The sequence below is a fragment of the Zophobas morio genome, unplaced genomic scaffold (assembly GCF_036711695.1).
Source record: "Zophobas morio isolate AGI-343-1 ecotype UQ-CSIRO unplaced genomic scaffold, CSIRO_AGI_Zmor_V1 ptg000011l, whole genome shotgun sequence".
NCBI lineage: Eukaryota > Metazoa > Arthropoda > Insecta > Coleoptera > Tenebrionidae > Zophobas > Zophobas morio.
Genome location: NW_026972116.1, coordinates 1,489,676 through 1,505,734, shown reverse-complemented (window position 1 = coordinate 1,505,734; position 16,059 = coordinate 1,489,676). Strand labels below are relative to the sequence as shown.

Genomic DNA, 16,059 nt, shown 5'->3' with positions numbered 1-16,059 from the left:
GTGATCAGAACGACTTCAAGTAGAGTGCTGAATTTTACCGATAATAATAGAATGCTCTAGACGTGGGAAATCCAGTACATTCACAATGTAACTTATTCCGTCTATTTATTGGTTTACGTAGATGATCTTTTATAATTCAGTATATTTGAACGCCAGTAACACACAATTGCACATGTATACAGGTGTTCCGTAAAAGTGGAAGATCGTTATGGTGGATATTCTCTGTCACATGAAGAAAAGGAGGTTAAGCTTAAAATCGTATAACTATTAAATTTTCCAAATAATGGTTTCTTGAAAAGGCAATTGTTACGTGTACGTTTGTAAGTATGTAACAATGACAAATGTTGCTAATGTAGAGGGTGAGTTAGTTAGCTAAAAGGGAACAACTCGAATAACTTTTTTATTTATGAAGCTATGTTAATGAAATTTAGTTTATAAATAATTAAGTTCTATGCATGCATCACTTCATTAACATGAAATAATGATAAAAAGCAAAGTACTTAAAAAAGAAATCGTCACAATTTTTTTTAATTTATCTAAATTTTTATTTTGCTATGAAATTGAGAAAAAAAATACTCTGTAAAGTTCAATATTGATTATTATTTTTAATACGTTTTGTTTTTGTAAAATAATATTTCCTTAAAGGATTTTCTGCGGTTTGTTTTCTAAACACGTTTGTAAGTAAAGAATGAAGCATCTATTTTTTAGTCTGGTGAAATTGTTTCATTTATTATGCTTTTCTGAACAATCTAATCCAACAGTTTACCAAATTTTACGTAAAGATGCACTAGCAAACACCTTTAGTCAGAAAGTTATTTTATTTATTTATTTTTTTTAAGAAAAATTGCAATAATTTACAAATATTAAATGGCGAACCTAATAAAGCATTTTTTTATTTCATTATTTATTTATTTTTTAATAAAAGAATGCAAAATCTCAAAAAATAGCTAAATGGTATTTCTGCAATATACTTTAGTTATTTTTTTAAGCAGTGAATATCATTACAGACCTTCCTCTCCATTATTGAATGGAGAGGAAGTCTAAGAATTAGGCACTGCAACGGTGTTTCACGGATTTAAGTCATTTAAGTCATTTAAACTGACAGTTGCAACCAGTTCCTCGTTCTCTGCTCAGTTACTAGGTATATCAAAATGTACTTGGCTTGCATTCCAAAACAACTTTTTTTAATTCTGTCTGTTCACCTTCTTAGCAATTTGTTGTTCTCACTGAAACTTGGCGTTCTGACGATATCCTAGATACCGAATTCTTTCAAAATTATTACCTAGTTTATAGGAAGGACAGAAATTTTGGTGTTGATAAAGTAAGAGGTGGTGAAGTTCTTACAACAATTCAAAATACATTTAGTTGCTCCCAGATTGATGTCTCACATATAACAAACACTCTACTTGCCATAGATATATATATTGGGTCTAAAAATAAAATCGTTTATATACGGTGTTCTTTATATGTTTGCAGTGTATAGTCCACGAGCAACTAGCTATGGTGATACGAACGTTTTCTTGACCTACTTAACAATGTTGGAGAATCAAATAAGGATAACACGATTATTATCGGTGATTTTAACACACCAGATTACATAGACCAACCAAATAATAGATTTACTATTCTGATTAACAATTTTGCTAATTTTTATAATTTCCTTCAACATAACACGCGTAACAAAAACTCTGAAACTTCACTTGCTTGGTAAGTCAGTCCGTCTATGCTGCCGTATCTGAGGACGGCCACCCTCCTTGGATATTCTATATCTAATCAAGTAACCAAGATTTTTCTTTTAATTCAAATTCTAATCAAATTAACTCTCGTAAAGTGAACTTCCTACTACTATATGACTTAGTCCTCAAAACAGACTGGTCCTTCCTACAATTGACAAATGTTAATGTGGCGTGTTCAAGGTTCTGTAAAATCTTCATCAAATTTTTGAAATGTCAGTCCCCAAGTTCAGTTCTAGAAACAAAACTCGACACTACCCTATTTGGTTTGATTCTGAAATTATTGATGCAATACGCCAGTAAACCATTTGTCATAAACAGCTTAAAAGACACAAAACCCCCAGCATTCTCAAGATTGTTTTAAACAGTAGGTACAGAAGTTGATCCATAATGATTACCTTAAATATATAAATGACGTTCAATCTTCCATCTCCTCTTTTCCCAAGAAGTTCTAGTTTTATGTGCAAACGAGTAATGGTAGGTCCAGAATTCCACCTATTATGAGATTCGATGATAAAAAACTATCGACGCCGCTTGAAATTGTTAATTCATTCAGTTTATTCTTCAACTCCGTTTATGTGACCTCCAACGCGTAGCAGTATTTTATGATTTAAATAACTTGACGGTAAACATTGAGCAAGTAACAAAAAAAGAAATTCTCCAATTCCTAAAAAAATGCATGGACTCCTTAACTGCAAGTGTCGACAATGTGCCAAGCTTCCTCTTAAGAGACCGTGCTTCCATTTTCGTAATACCCTTACATTACTTATTTAATCTTAAATTCTTAAATTGTCGTCTTTTCCCCAGATTTGGAAGGAAGCCTTTGTTACTCCGGTATTCAAAAAGGGTAACCCGGCCCATATTGACAAATATCGACCCATTTGTATACTTTGCAACTTTTCTAAAATATTCGAAACAATTATTCACAAACATATTTTCGTTTCCCTGTCATACTTCAGTCAATAGGTACGTCTCAAAGCTTCTTGATGATAACAGTCAAGTAGATGTCATTTATACCGATTTTAACAAAGCTTTTGATCAGATTGCTCACTATGCACTCCTTGCAAAATTTAACTCATTTCGACTTTCTAACTCATTCAACTGTTTAAATCTTAGCTACAGGACAGGAAACTTTTTGTTAAGTATCAGAATTTTGTTTCTAACGGCTTTTGTCCCACCTCTGGCGTGCCGCATTACTCTTTTTACTATACGTGAATGATATTATTCATATTAATCATATTATTATTATCATTATTATATTTTGAACTTGTTGACCTGCCAAATACTGCTCTTCGCTGATGCTCTTAAACTATTTTTGACAGTTAAGGCGATACAAGAGCTTTTACAGGACAATTTAGATTTCTTATCCGCATGAAACGAAAAAAAATCTTTTTTTTCCAATTTCTACTAATAAAATGCTCATTTCGTATGTTAAATCTCGCTGTTAAAACAATAGTTTAATCGAAAGGATGAATAAAATGTTTATAGCAACACTTTATTCACACTGTCATTGACAACACGAATAAAGTAAAAAAAACAAAATTCGCACTACCACTGAAATTTTCGTTGCTGTAGATGCGTGGATGTTCAACTAAAATTTGCAACGCTTGATAGTCCACCTCCTGTAAAACAATCTTAATGAAAGTCCAGGAACATCCTTTGAATTTGACCGTGACGAAAGTACAGGCAGCTTAGGCAATTTACCTTCTTTAAATGTTCATCATATTAACAATAGCACAATTAATATTTATGTATGAATTACCTAAACAATAAATTTTTTGAAAAATTTTGCAAAATTGGAAAAAATCTTGTATGATACACGTGAATAAACGGATTTTATCCACTCGAAAACATTATCACACTCGACTTCGCCTCATGTGCGAAACTGTTTTTTCGTTGGATAAAATTCACTTTTATTCACTTATACAATAAATAGCTATATTCTTAAATATCAACGAATGTGTCAGCTATACCAGGAAAGAGGAAAGAAAAAACCATCATCTACGAATATTCGATTGATTCAGTGGTCTTAAGAAGTCTGGACTCATTCAAAGATTGACGCGTTTCAGTTCTATTCAATAAAAAAGCGTACAGCACATTGGGTGTTATAAACATTGTTGTCAATGACAATTTAGTGACAAGATTTGTCAAAAAAATCCCTCTAATATTAGGCGATATCATCATAATCAATTACAATTTGCAAATATGCCTCAGCATTTGATTCTCCTCAAAAATGTTCACATCATACCGCGACTGAAAGATGGTTGGTTAATTTGAGCTGTTCCGGTAATTACAATTTAAACAAAATTGGTTCCGGCAGAGCTAAAAGAAGATGCCGCTCGTTTAAATCATATAAGAGCAAATCCTTTTGATTCTGCGAGATATTGAGAACTGCAACATATAGACCACATACTATTGATAACTATCTAGTGTTAAATAGTCATGCCCAAAACGGAGCTATGACCAAATACTAGTTTTAAATTATTGTCAGCAGTACCTATGTTACTTGAAATCACAATTTTCTCCAACAGTACGTGTAATAAATGTTTGTGTGTTAATTTTACTCTTACTTTGTCTTAGGTCTTGAAATAATTATGTTACATGCAGTTACAAGTTTCTTTAATACCTTTAAACAAATTATCATTATTAACTCAAAATCAGATAGACAACCTACAATACTATTTTAGCCCAATTCACAATAGCAAACATTATTAGAAAACGAACATAAGAATTGTACGCTTTTTCATTGAATACGACTGTACATTTGACTATACGTAAATTCACTTTCAGAAATTATATCCTTAACTATGTCACCGAAACCCACAAAATATTTGGTTTCATTTACAGGAATTGTTCCAATTTTACTTTGCTTAATTTGTATTATTCGTTCGTACGCTCCAGGTTAGAATATGTTACTGTTATATGGTATCCAATTTATTCTACGTATGTTCAGTTAGTTGAATCACTACAGCAGAAGCATCTTAAATTTCTATCATTCCTAATCGACGGTATTTATCCTCCTCAGGGATATGATCGCTCTGCTGGTCAAATTTAGTTGCAGCCTTCTTCACACTATGTAGCGTTTCATTTTTAGTATTAAACTGCTTCATAGCCTTCTCACCTACAAAACCGACTGTATTCATTTGTTAAGTAAAATTCTAATTCGGATTCCTAGATTTAATAGTAGAAATTGTAACGTTTTACTGCAACACATGTAGAACTAATGTCTTAACCAGATCGCCGGTATACTCGTGTATAGTAATTATAATTTAATTAATACTTTATGTGAGATCAACTACGATTCATAATCATATTGTTACGAAATATACCCATACGCCGCCCCGGTACGACGCCTATGGGTTATCGAGGCTTTTGTAGTGTGTGCGGCGATGATGGGCGACATTCGCATAAAGACAAGCCTGGAGCGGGTTACCCGAAGTCTCGATTACAGCGTCCAGAAAAACCTCGAAGCAGCGTCCACGATCCATCCAGAGGAGTATATGGATTTAAATGGAGGCCACCTTCCGGAACGGATTATTCAGTTAACGAATCGAGTCCAGTCAAATTCCGCCGGAATTATTTTGTACCACAATCAGTATGTAATCAAAATCTTGCAAATTCGAATTATTATGAAATAAATTGTAGAGTTTTACCCACGTCGATTTTTAATTACGATCAACGGAACACTGTTTTGGATGTTATACTTCGTTACTTTGAGAATTGTTAAATTAGTGGTCAGGTAATTTTTATAAATGTAATAATTATCATATTTTCTATAATTTTTATTATGTTTAATATTGTTCGGTTATTGTTGTTGGGAATTTAGTAAAAGTTATCACTTTTATTTCACTTGAAGTATGTATTGCTAGCCTACACCTGCTATATTTTCTTTTGTATTTTCATTTTCACTAACTGAGTGCTACCTACGTGTAAACTTCACCCGAATAATGTAATGCCTTATTATGAACCGCTGTTTTTAACAAGTTATTTCCAGGCTTGACACAGAGGTTGAGTGCATACGCAACACCTTATCAAATAGAGTTGAAACAACACTGATGAACGCTACTTATTCTGTACTAATCAATTGTATGAATGTAATTGTAAAATTTTAAAACCTGTTCTTAACTAATTAGTATGTTATTTATATTGGATTTATTATAATTGATAAGATTGCAATTATCAACCTTTTCGTCACAAAAATTTTACTTTCTTTGATTTGATACCCACAATTTCACTTCATGTCCATAAAAACTCTCCTTTATATTATTTACATTCCTGCGTGTTTATAGTTTCAGCTCCGTTGAGCATATTTGATCGAAGTGGAAGCCTCCTGTCGAGAGACTCCTCTGTAACTTTTTTATTTAATTCCAGAACGGCGGTGCCAAAGATGGATTGGACATGAATCTGGCGCCAGCCTGGAAGAAAGGATATACTGGTAAAGGAGTTGTTGTGTCAATCTTAGACGACGGCATCCAAACTAATCATCCGGATCTCGCACAGAACTACGTAAGTACATACAACAGAAATAAAAAGAGGGCAAAGAAAGGGGGAAAAGCACGCAAATTTTACATGACAGCTATCGGGACATCTGAGAGAAAGCAAAAAAACGAGCAATTTTCTAAAAGATTGTATTCCTTTCAAATCTGACGTTTACCCTCATCACGTAACAGTTTTTTATATCCCGTTCTTTATTGCGGATGCTTCAGGAAGCGTCATGTGTCTTGTACTTATTTTCAAAATAGTGGGTTTACCAAATTCACTCGAATCAAAAGGGATTTAAGTTTCTGTGGAAAATCTAGTGGTGTATACCATAATTATAATGACTGCAAGGATATAATCGGAGCAGCAACCTTTTATGAAATTACAATCAAGTTAAGATTTTAGTGACTGCACTAGTTAGAACATTTCAACAAAACTTCCTTCGTCTTAGAAACACGATCAAACAAATACAATTTCTTAGATAAAAGGACATTAGGACTTAGATGAAAGGACATTCTGCATTTTTACTTCCCGAGCATACACCAAGGAAGTACTGTAATCGAATTCATCGGATGAACTGGCTACTTTCATGTTTTCGCGAAGTTTCATGACCGCTAGAATACGAAAAAATGGGTCTCCCGTTTCCTGTCTGTCTGCCGTCTGTCCGGATTTTTATTAGACGAATGATCTCGGAAACTACTGAACCAATTGTTGTCAAATTTTATGTGCATTGGGAATTTCTCTCCACCAACAGGAGGAGGCCGCTATCTCCAAAATTTAAGTTAGTAAATATTACTTCAATTTTATAAAATATACTCCTACACTTGTGACTTACGAATCCGTGTTACGTTTTTACGCAAAACATCTAGATTTTTTGAAAAAAATCTAAATTGTATTACATTTATCAATTTAATTTGACGTCATTTGACAATTTTGTTGAGTAAATGTACTGAAATTTTAAGGATTTTTTTTTTTTATAAATCCGTGTTAAATTTTTGCCTCAGATTTCCAAATTTCTATAACAGTATTTTAAAATTTAGCGTTGAAATTGCAAAACTGAATGCTCTGTAATCTTAGAAATGTTTTAAGGTTATCGTAAGTCATTAATCAAAAACGCAAAATCAAATTTTATGATTTTCCAAATAGGCGGGATTTGTTGGAGCATACTTCAAGGGTGAGGGAAATTCTGTCGAAATAACCTTCGACCAAAGTGCAAACAATACTGAAACTCGTACATTTGTTAACAACAAACATTTATTTAATCATTTTTTTTTTATAGAACTTTTACTTTACTTTCATGAAAACCAGAACACGTATCATTAAAAATGTAAATACATTGTTAAACTACAATTAAATGAGCATACCACATTATGAATTTCAAGTAAGTTTTACTACTTTACAAAATTTTAAGATGACATCAAGTTTTTGGAAGAGATAGACAGATGAGTTGTGATTAACAATGTACCATTGACGAACAATATATTTTTCTTTTTTGATGTGGGAAATTTTTAAAATAAGTTAATAAGCACAAGTAAGAACACAAACAATGGAAAAGCAAATTTTATATCTATATGGAAACCAAAATAACTGACAACATTGATACTTAACAAATCAGTTGTAAGTGTCCCACCTAGAATAAAAAACGATTACAGTATTCAATATTGACAATAATAATTGAGCGTGACATAATATTGTTTAACATTTTGTCAAATGTAGAGTATCACAGTAATTTAAACCTACAGTGAAAATATTTTTATTTTTTAACGCTAAAAACATGCGACATATATTTCGAAAATAATGTATAATAAAATATCCAACAAACAGAATGAACCCTATTGCAACACTTCCGGAGCATAAGCTAGAGATGATAATATGAATGTAATCATATGTCCTCTGTTGTTTAAAACCGCGTATGACGTAAGTATTTGCCGCGAAAATGGATCTACACTTCTAGTTATGAAATTAGTTGAAAATAAATTTCGCTGGGGATTTATGGACGCATTGTTTCGTGGGACGCAATTTCTGTAATAGGTATTTGTAGAACTTTTCAATTATATTTTCCCTTGTCGGACCGTCTCTTGTGTATAACAAAGTAATCTGAAATCCAATTTATGATGTAAACATTAATCGCCCAAAAAAGTACAGAGTTTATGAAATTTGTAATGAAAAGTGCTTTCCCTTAACGTAAGCCCTGATAAAAGCTTCTAAATTGATCTAAATTTTTATTCATTCATGCATGTATTAAATCTGTTTTAAATTGAAAAGGTATTTATTTGTCTTAACATAGGCATATCATCGTCAAATAACCAAAAAGCAGTTCAAACAGTCACTAACCGTCGCATTCACAATTTCTTCGTTAGCAAAAAAAAAAAATAACAAAAAATTTAAGCATTGACTATTTATAAAATATTTTATTGAGCTGAAAATCAAACAAAATTTTTTCGAGAAATAAATTATCCCGCCTCCGACATGCCAACGACAAACTATGGCTTAAAACATGTAAATAATATTGAGAGATTATTGATTTCCCTGGATCCATATTAGATTTTTGGTTTTTAAACTTCGAAAATCTCAGAGAGTATATACCGGGTGTCCCACGTAAGACTTTCGGGAGACTTTCGTAAGACAGTTCGTTCAAAAATACTCAGATATTTTTGAACGGATTGTTATGAAATTTGAAATGTAGGTATTTTGGCAGGTGAGGATTAATATGAACCTGTGAGAATAATCATTATCTTGAAAAAGTAAATTTTCCATGCCTTAATATAATTTTGAATTAGTTAAGTTTTGCATAACTTGATTAAACATGAAAAATAAATACTGTATGCAAAAATGTCCGAAATACGTCTGGTTAGACAAAAAACGATGCTTATTGCGCAAATAATTCCAAAAAGTGTTAAAGGATAGGTAACTATGAAACAAAAAACTGCATTCCACGCATTTTGGCCACCCTTGCGGAAATTTGATACCTGTTTGCCAAGCCTTATTTTATCAATTTTAAGAAAATACTAATTTTCAGTTACTCGGCTACAACCTTTTCAAAGGCCCAAAATTGTTTTAGTTTCAGGAATTAATTCTAACTTGAATGGAAATAATTTTGCTAGGTGTATTTAACATCTTGTTTTTTTCACTCGTTTTAGGTCTTGTACACTTCCCGTATCTTCAAATAAGTGTATTATTCTCTGAACTTTGAATTTGGTAAATTCATCATCGGGATACCGTTCGATAAGAGTCCTGATTGTTTCATCTAGGTCTGTACGGCATTCTCCATAGGTTAAAATGATTTCTGTTTTAATAATGAAAGAAAAGCGAACCATTTTCAATAACTTGTCAGATTTTGACAAAAATGTCAGGGGTATACAAAATTGAACTCGGCGACGCAGGCAATTCTTTTGCACCGACAGCATTATTAAATTTAAAAAACAAATTAGTTAATTTTTGCGTTTTTATTAACGTTATTCTTTTAAACAAAGACAGTAATTAATTTTTCGCGTTATTTTAGTTGCTTAACGATATAACGCAATTTTGAATAACTTTTAATAACAGAGAGCTGTGTTAAAATTCGATTTTTTTTTTTTACGATAAAATAGGTTTTTTTGTTATCAGCCTAATCTGTATGTATTATATTACACCTGTTTTAAATTTCATAAAAATCCCTTCAAAAGTACGTGGGACACCCGGTATATATAACGACCTGTGCCTGACATCTCACTATCTCAAAAATTGACAGAAGTTCGTTTTCCAATCCGTCAGATCATATGGTACAGATGTACTCATATTTCAACAAGGGACTCATTTAGTATAATTAACAAAGTATTGATTATAACGGTTCTTTGTGTATAAATTCGAAGCTTTCCATTATCGTAGTACATTCAATGAAAAAATGGACTAGAAGTGATAACTGCGTGTCCAGTGCGTACTAATTATACATTTTTTTATATTAAAAAAAACGTAATTATGACTTTTTAATTTAATTTGTATTCTAAAATATTTGCAACCTTTAATAAAGAACATGCTAAAGTGTTTGCATACATTCACTATTTTTACAATGATATATTGTTAATTATATTATATTTATTAGTTTAGTGGTTTTCTCTCGTTGCTTCCAGTGCAAGGTTCGGTCAGTCTTCGACATACGTGGGTGACGGAAATATTATTATCGAAGCACAAATTTTTGCAAAACTTATTATTCAAACTACAATAAATCTAAATTAGTATATTATATAATTAGCATGGAAAGTGAGTTGATATCGTGCGAGTGAGAATTTTGACGCACGAGGTGCCAGCCGAGTACGGAAATCTTACGAGCAAAGGATAAACATTTTCCAGCGTATTTGGTCCACTATTTTACATGCGTTTACAAACGGGCAATCCTTTCTTTAACAGTTTATTGCAATTTGTCATTAACTGTCAGATATTATGAAAACGGACGTTCTCCGAAGACGATGATTTGATGTATTTAATTTGGTGCTAATCCATGAATTAATCATGCGATATTTCATACCTTTTGCGCTATTTTTCAGATAATAATTGGTGCAAATTGCAAAGGAAAATTTGACACAAGTGCGTTTGTTTATTCCGTCACCCCTAGCAACCAGCATTTGATACCCAAATCAGCATTACAAAGTTGCGCTGCACCAGTGACTTGCGCCGGCGCAACTGGCCAACGTGGAATTGGCCCCTGAGTTAAGTTATACAATAGCCAGTTTGATTTATAAGGATGGGTTGGCTTAAACCGCTTAAGTCATAAAAGTTTTACTAGCTGTATGTCAAGTGAGTTTAGTATAGTCGTTAGGAAATAGCTATTCACATTCAAGCGCCGAAAGTACCGAGCAGTATAACGATTAAGAAATGATAATGTTAGGAATATTACCAGTCCAATGTTCGTATTTAGGTTGGCATTAGCCTTGTCATTAGTCATTACTAAGTGTCAAATATCACATTGGTAAAACCGATTTGAAATGGGAATTTTCAACGTAAACGTTTACCATTAAAAAAGATGAGCGAAGGCCCAAATGCACCGCACCATTTTGAAATTGTGGCGTACAAGACAACTGCCGATTTGTTGTCAAATAAATGTGGAAAGCGGTACGAATGCTGACTTTCAGTAGTACTAACCCAAAATTCATTAGATAAATTTACCCTAAATATTGCAATCAAAACTCGTACAAAAATGCATTTTTTACCATTTTAAACTGAAATTTCCGAGCTTATAACATTATGACAATAATTTTTACTTCTCGAACGTAAGCGAAGGTAGTATTGTAATCGAGTCCGTCGGTCGACTCTTTACTTTTACGTTTTCCCGATCTTTCATGACCCCTAGTATACGAAGAAATAGGTCTCCCGTTTCCGTCCGTATGTATGTCTGTCCGGATTTATCTTAGACGCATAATCTCCGAAAATACTGGCCCGATTGTAGAGTATGACAACAATCGACCCAGTACTTTCGGAGATTATCTATCTAATAAAAATCCGGGACGACAGACAGACGGACAGACAGACAGACAGACAGACAGACAGACAGACAGACGGACCGACGGACAGACAATAAATAAACTCACTTGAAACAAACTCGTAGCACGTTTTTTTTACATTTTACGAAAACATTACATACATGTCTTTATTTTAGCTTATAATGGTTGTCACAAAAAAATAAAATTCACAAAATCAAATATTTTAATTATTATTTTTCGTAAGAGCTGGATTTGATATACTGTACTTTATGAGCGAGGGAAGTTTTGCCGAAATATTCTTCAATCAGTTTTCTAATACAGCATTTCTTGTGTATTCAGTATTGTAATACATGTATTTTTTTTATTTGCAGTAAAATGTAAAAAAAAATATTAAAATAATACAATTGGAAAAGTTTTTTGTTTGCTTTATTTCCGTTAAATCTGTTATTTTTACAATTATTTTTTAACTTTTATTTGATTTTTCTATCAACCCACATTGTATTATTTTAATGTTTTAATATTATTATTGTTATTATTTAGTACAAATAAAAAAAGGCATGTGTTACATCACTGAATGTAGAAAAACATGTTTTTTCAAAAATATTAAATTTGACTTTTCCTGCCATTTAAAAAAAATATTTGGCCTTGTAAGTCCAAAACAAATTTTGACGGAAATTTCAATAACATTTCAGATGATGGAGTTTAATAGTTATTTATATATCAAGGGAGGAAATGGCACTTTGCTCAAGTGATATATATATATATATATATATATATATATAATTTTTTCTTCGAACAAACGTTTAAAATCAATTTTATACAAATTTAAATGAACAAACTAGTACCGCAATAAACTATGTCATCTAGATAGTTTCTATGACAATTGTCAAACAAAAAAAAAATTAATCGCATTTGAACAAAGCGTCTCGTGAATTGTAGTTTTGTGTTCCTTAAAACGCATTAATTTTGAAAAAATGGAGGATTTGGATGAAAGTAGTGCTTCAGATAATAATTGTACCCGTCCAGACGTTTTAGAAGTACTTAGCAAGTTTATAAATTTATAAACGTCATTTTTGACAAAAATGTACTTTAGCTTCCGGCGGAAGCCAAAATAGTGACACTTTATGCCCTTACATGAGGGAAGAAAATCACATTTCTATATAGTGAGTAGAAAAATACTTTTAGCTGAATACCAAATTTCAATGAGTTCTGATTAGCCGTTCTGGAAATATTTAGCTGTATCCATACTTTTTAGCAATCCTGAATAAATAAAATTCGCAAAATCAAATTTGATAATTTTTGGAAAAAGCTGGATATATTTTATGATACTTCAGGGGCCAGGGAAGTTGTGCCGAAATAACCTTCGATCAATTTTTTGTTCAAAGCACCGAAAATATCAGTTATAATAATAATTAATTAAATTAAAATAAAATAACAAATACAGAAAAATTTTTTTCAAAATAGTATTGAGTACTGATTGTTCCGTATGATTTTTTAAAATTTGACTAAAATAGAAGATCTGGAAATAAAAGATGTGAAAAAGAAGAGTGGTTTATCTATTTTTTATGTAAATGCCATTGTTATTGACAATAATTGTTTATGCCACTACCGTTGCCACAAATTGAAGTCAAACTAATTAAACTACCCCTTTACAACGCCCCAGCTGTTCACATCTTTTGTTTCCAGAACTTCCTCTTATGTCCATTATAAAAAATCGGACGCTGTATGCATTTATATTTTCAAAGTATTGTTGGTTGCATATACTTTTTATTTTAAAGCACAGTCGCAGTATAACTAACTGCCCATTCACAATGGACATAAGACATAAGAACGAGCGCATAACATAATTTACGTTTTTGGTTTGTGTCTGGCTTATGCTTATCTACGTTCACAGTGGACAGAGTGAACTCTGTAAGAATTGTTAAACTGCGCAAACGCAGAACGGAATAACTCCCGGCTAAACATAGAAACGGCTAACTTCAAACTGAGTCAATCAAAATATCTAACCTACAATTTCATACGATATTCGAAGTTGACAACTCGCAGTACAAAACAGACTCGCAGTGTGAAGCTTTGATTATAATTTATATAATATAATCAAAGGTGTGAAGTGCCAAGTGCCAACTGTCAAAGGGAATTCAATAGCAGCATTCAAAAGTCCCTAGATTTTAACATAATTTTGACATAATTCGTGCACAAAGTTGAACTTATTTCAACTTTGTGTACGCACACAAGGATTACATAAAACGTTCATAAGCATAAGAACTACGTTCGTCCACTGTGAACAGGGGTACACGTTTTCCATCGTTTCAACTTTATGTATTTATGTAAGCTTTATGTACTTGTTATGCCTTATGTCCATTGTGAATGGGCAGTAAGTATCATTGAATGATCTCTATATGTGTGGTGTACAACCTGGCAACGTCGGTATGTATCGGTAGGTTTAAGCCTCCTAAAAAATCACCCCTAAAATGTCAAGTTTAAAGTAGTCATAGCGGCCCCTTTAAATGTTCAGCCATATACTGGAAATGTTTATTAGACCACGGTAGTAGAAGTAAGACGTGGAAACCTCATTCATAACTTTTCTCCAAAATCATTGATACAAAACAAACGGCGTGAGTTGGATTAAATTTACATACCGTACCGACGCGTAGAGAGATCCATTTAATTTCTAGTTATTTATTATACCAATGAGTTAGGTAGCATATAACTCACGAGAGAAAAGTTTCGTCACAAGCGACGAAGGAGCGAGTGGACTAAATTTCTCGAGTGTGTTAGAGCCCTAACTCGCGAGTTTAATATAACATTTTATCCAACACATGAATTAATCGCTAAAATACTGATAAATAAATTATTTGACACTTCCTATCAAACATGACAAGAATGGACTGCAGTTGAAATGGGTAGTGGAATGGTCTTCAGTGTGTTGCTAATGTAAACGAAAAATTTAGAAATCTGGTGAAATTGTGGAAAATTTGCGCTGTTTCGTGAATAATTATGGAAAAAATTCGGGAAGAACCCGCTGTAGCATCTTCAAAGATTGTTGGCGTATCTCCTGAATCTTTCAAAAATAGTTGCTTCTTCTTCAGCGTGGACCAAATGTTCAGTGTTGATTTGTTGTTAAACTTTCGTTTCAATAAATGAATACGTAGTTTATCTTATGATTTGACATAACAGTGAGTTAGGGTTATAACTCACTCGTGGGTTAGAGTAATAATTCACAGGGTTAATTATAATAGTATATTATTTGACAAGCGCATAATGTAGCATATTATTCACGAGGATGAAAATTACACACGAGCCGCAGGCGAGTGTGTAAATCATCCGTGTGAATAATAGCCATTATGCGCTAGTTAAATACGACGTTTTATCTACGACTCTAAACAAATTATACACGTTTCACAAATAATAATTTATTTCAGAAACAATAAACAAAACAAATAAGTAATTAATTATTATTATTACTTGTCTTAGCAAGAAAATTAAATGTAAAATGGCCACTGCAGTTTGAAATCTGTATTGGCTTGCCTTTCATGTCAACACTGACATTACTACTGAGGGAATGGGAATTTTTAACAAAATTACTAGTTTCTCTTAAACCACAATTAGTTTCACTTGATGTACATGGGGGAGATGGATTCATCACAACATTATCGCAGTTTACAGCAGCATACTCCTCTATGTTTTCACAGTTTTCTGCCATTACAGGAGCTCGAATTGATGTACATGGTGTTGACGAGGGATTCACCTGTTTAAAAATTTTCTTTGATGTTTCTAGTTTGTATTTCACACTGTTATCTATGTAGCCCTCTGCCACGGAGGAGCTTTTCCATCCTCCGTGGCGTTTTAAATCGGTTATGTCCCCTCCACCATCCACCAATAAAGTAGCCAAGGATCTACGAAAAGAGTGTCCAGTAAATAATTCTGGATTTGGGAGCCCCAAATATGCTGCAACTTCTTTCGGCATACCACCAAATTTATTGATACCTATTCTCTGCATAGTACATTTACCATTCTGGTAATTAAGGAAAAACACATCTGATTGCACTTCAGCTGGACGTAAATCAAGATACTTTTTGCATATTAAATAGTAATCTTCAGTTACTGTGAAAGATCTTCTAATCTTTGTTTTAGTGTTGGGCAGTGTTACCAAAAAAGCTGAATTCAAATCTTTGATGTCTTGAATTCGCATTGAATGCAGTTCTTGAGTCCTACATGCACCCATTATGCCCATTATCAAAGCCACCTTTAAAAAAATAATAAATGAAAACCTACAACATAATTTTGAAACAATAATTTCTTACCTTCGTTGCTAGATATTTTACATCAGGGGCTTCAGTGATGAATTTAGTTATTTGTTGAGGACTAAGCGTTTTCGCTTTCTTTGGCTG

The 16,059-nt window shown here is 32.6% G+C and overlaps 1 protein-coding gene across 3 annotated transcripts in view; it reads left to right on the top strand.

Moving 5' to 3' along the window:
- Window positions 1-16,059, top strand: part of LOC135126635 (furin-like protease 2) — a 429,769-nt gene that overhangs the window by 331,452 nt on the left and 82,258 nt on the right. For all 3 annotated transcript variants that reach the window (XM_064052673.1, XM_064052672.1, XM_064052674.1), the window contains one exon: window positions 6,105-6,239. In XM_064052673.1, the coding sequence (XP_063908743.1) occupies window positions 6,105-6,239 (135 nt within the window). The remainder of the gene's footprint in view (window positions 1-6,104; window positions 6,240-16,059) is intronic.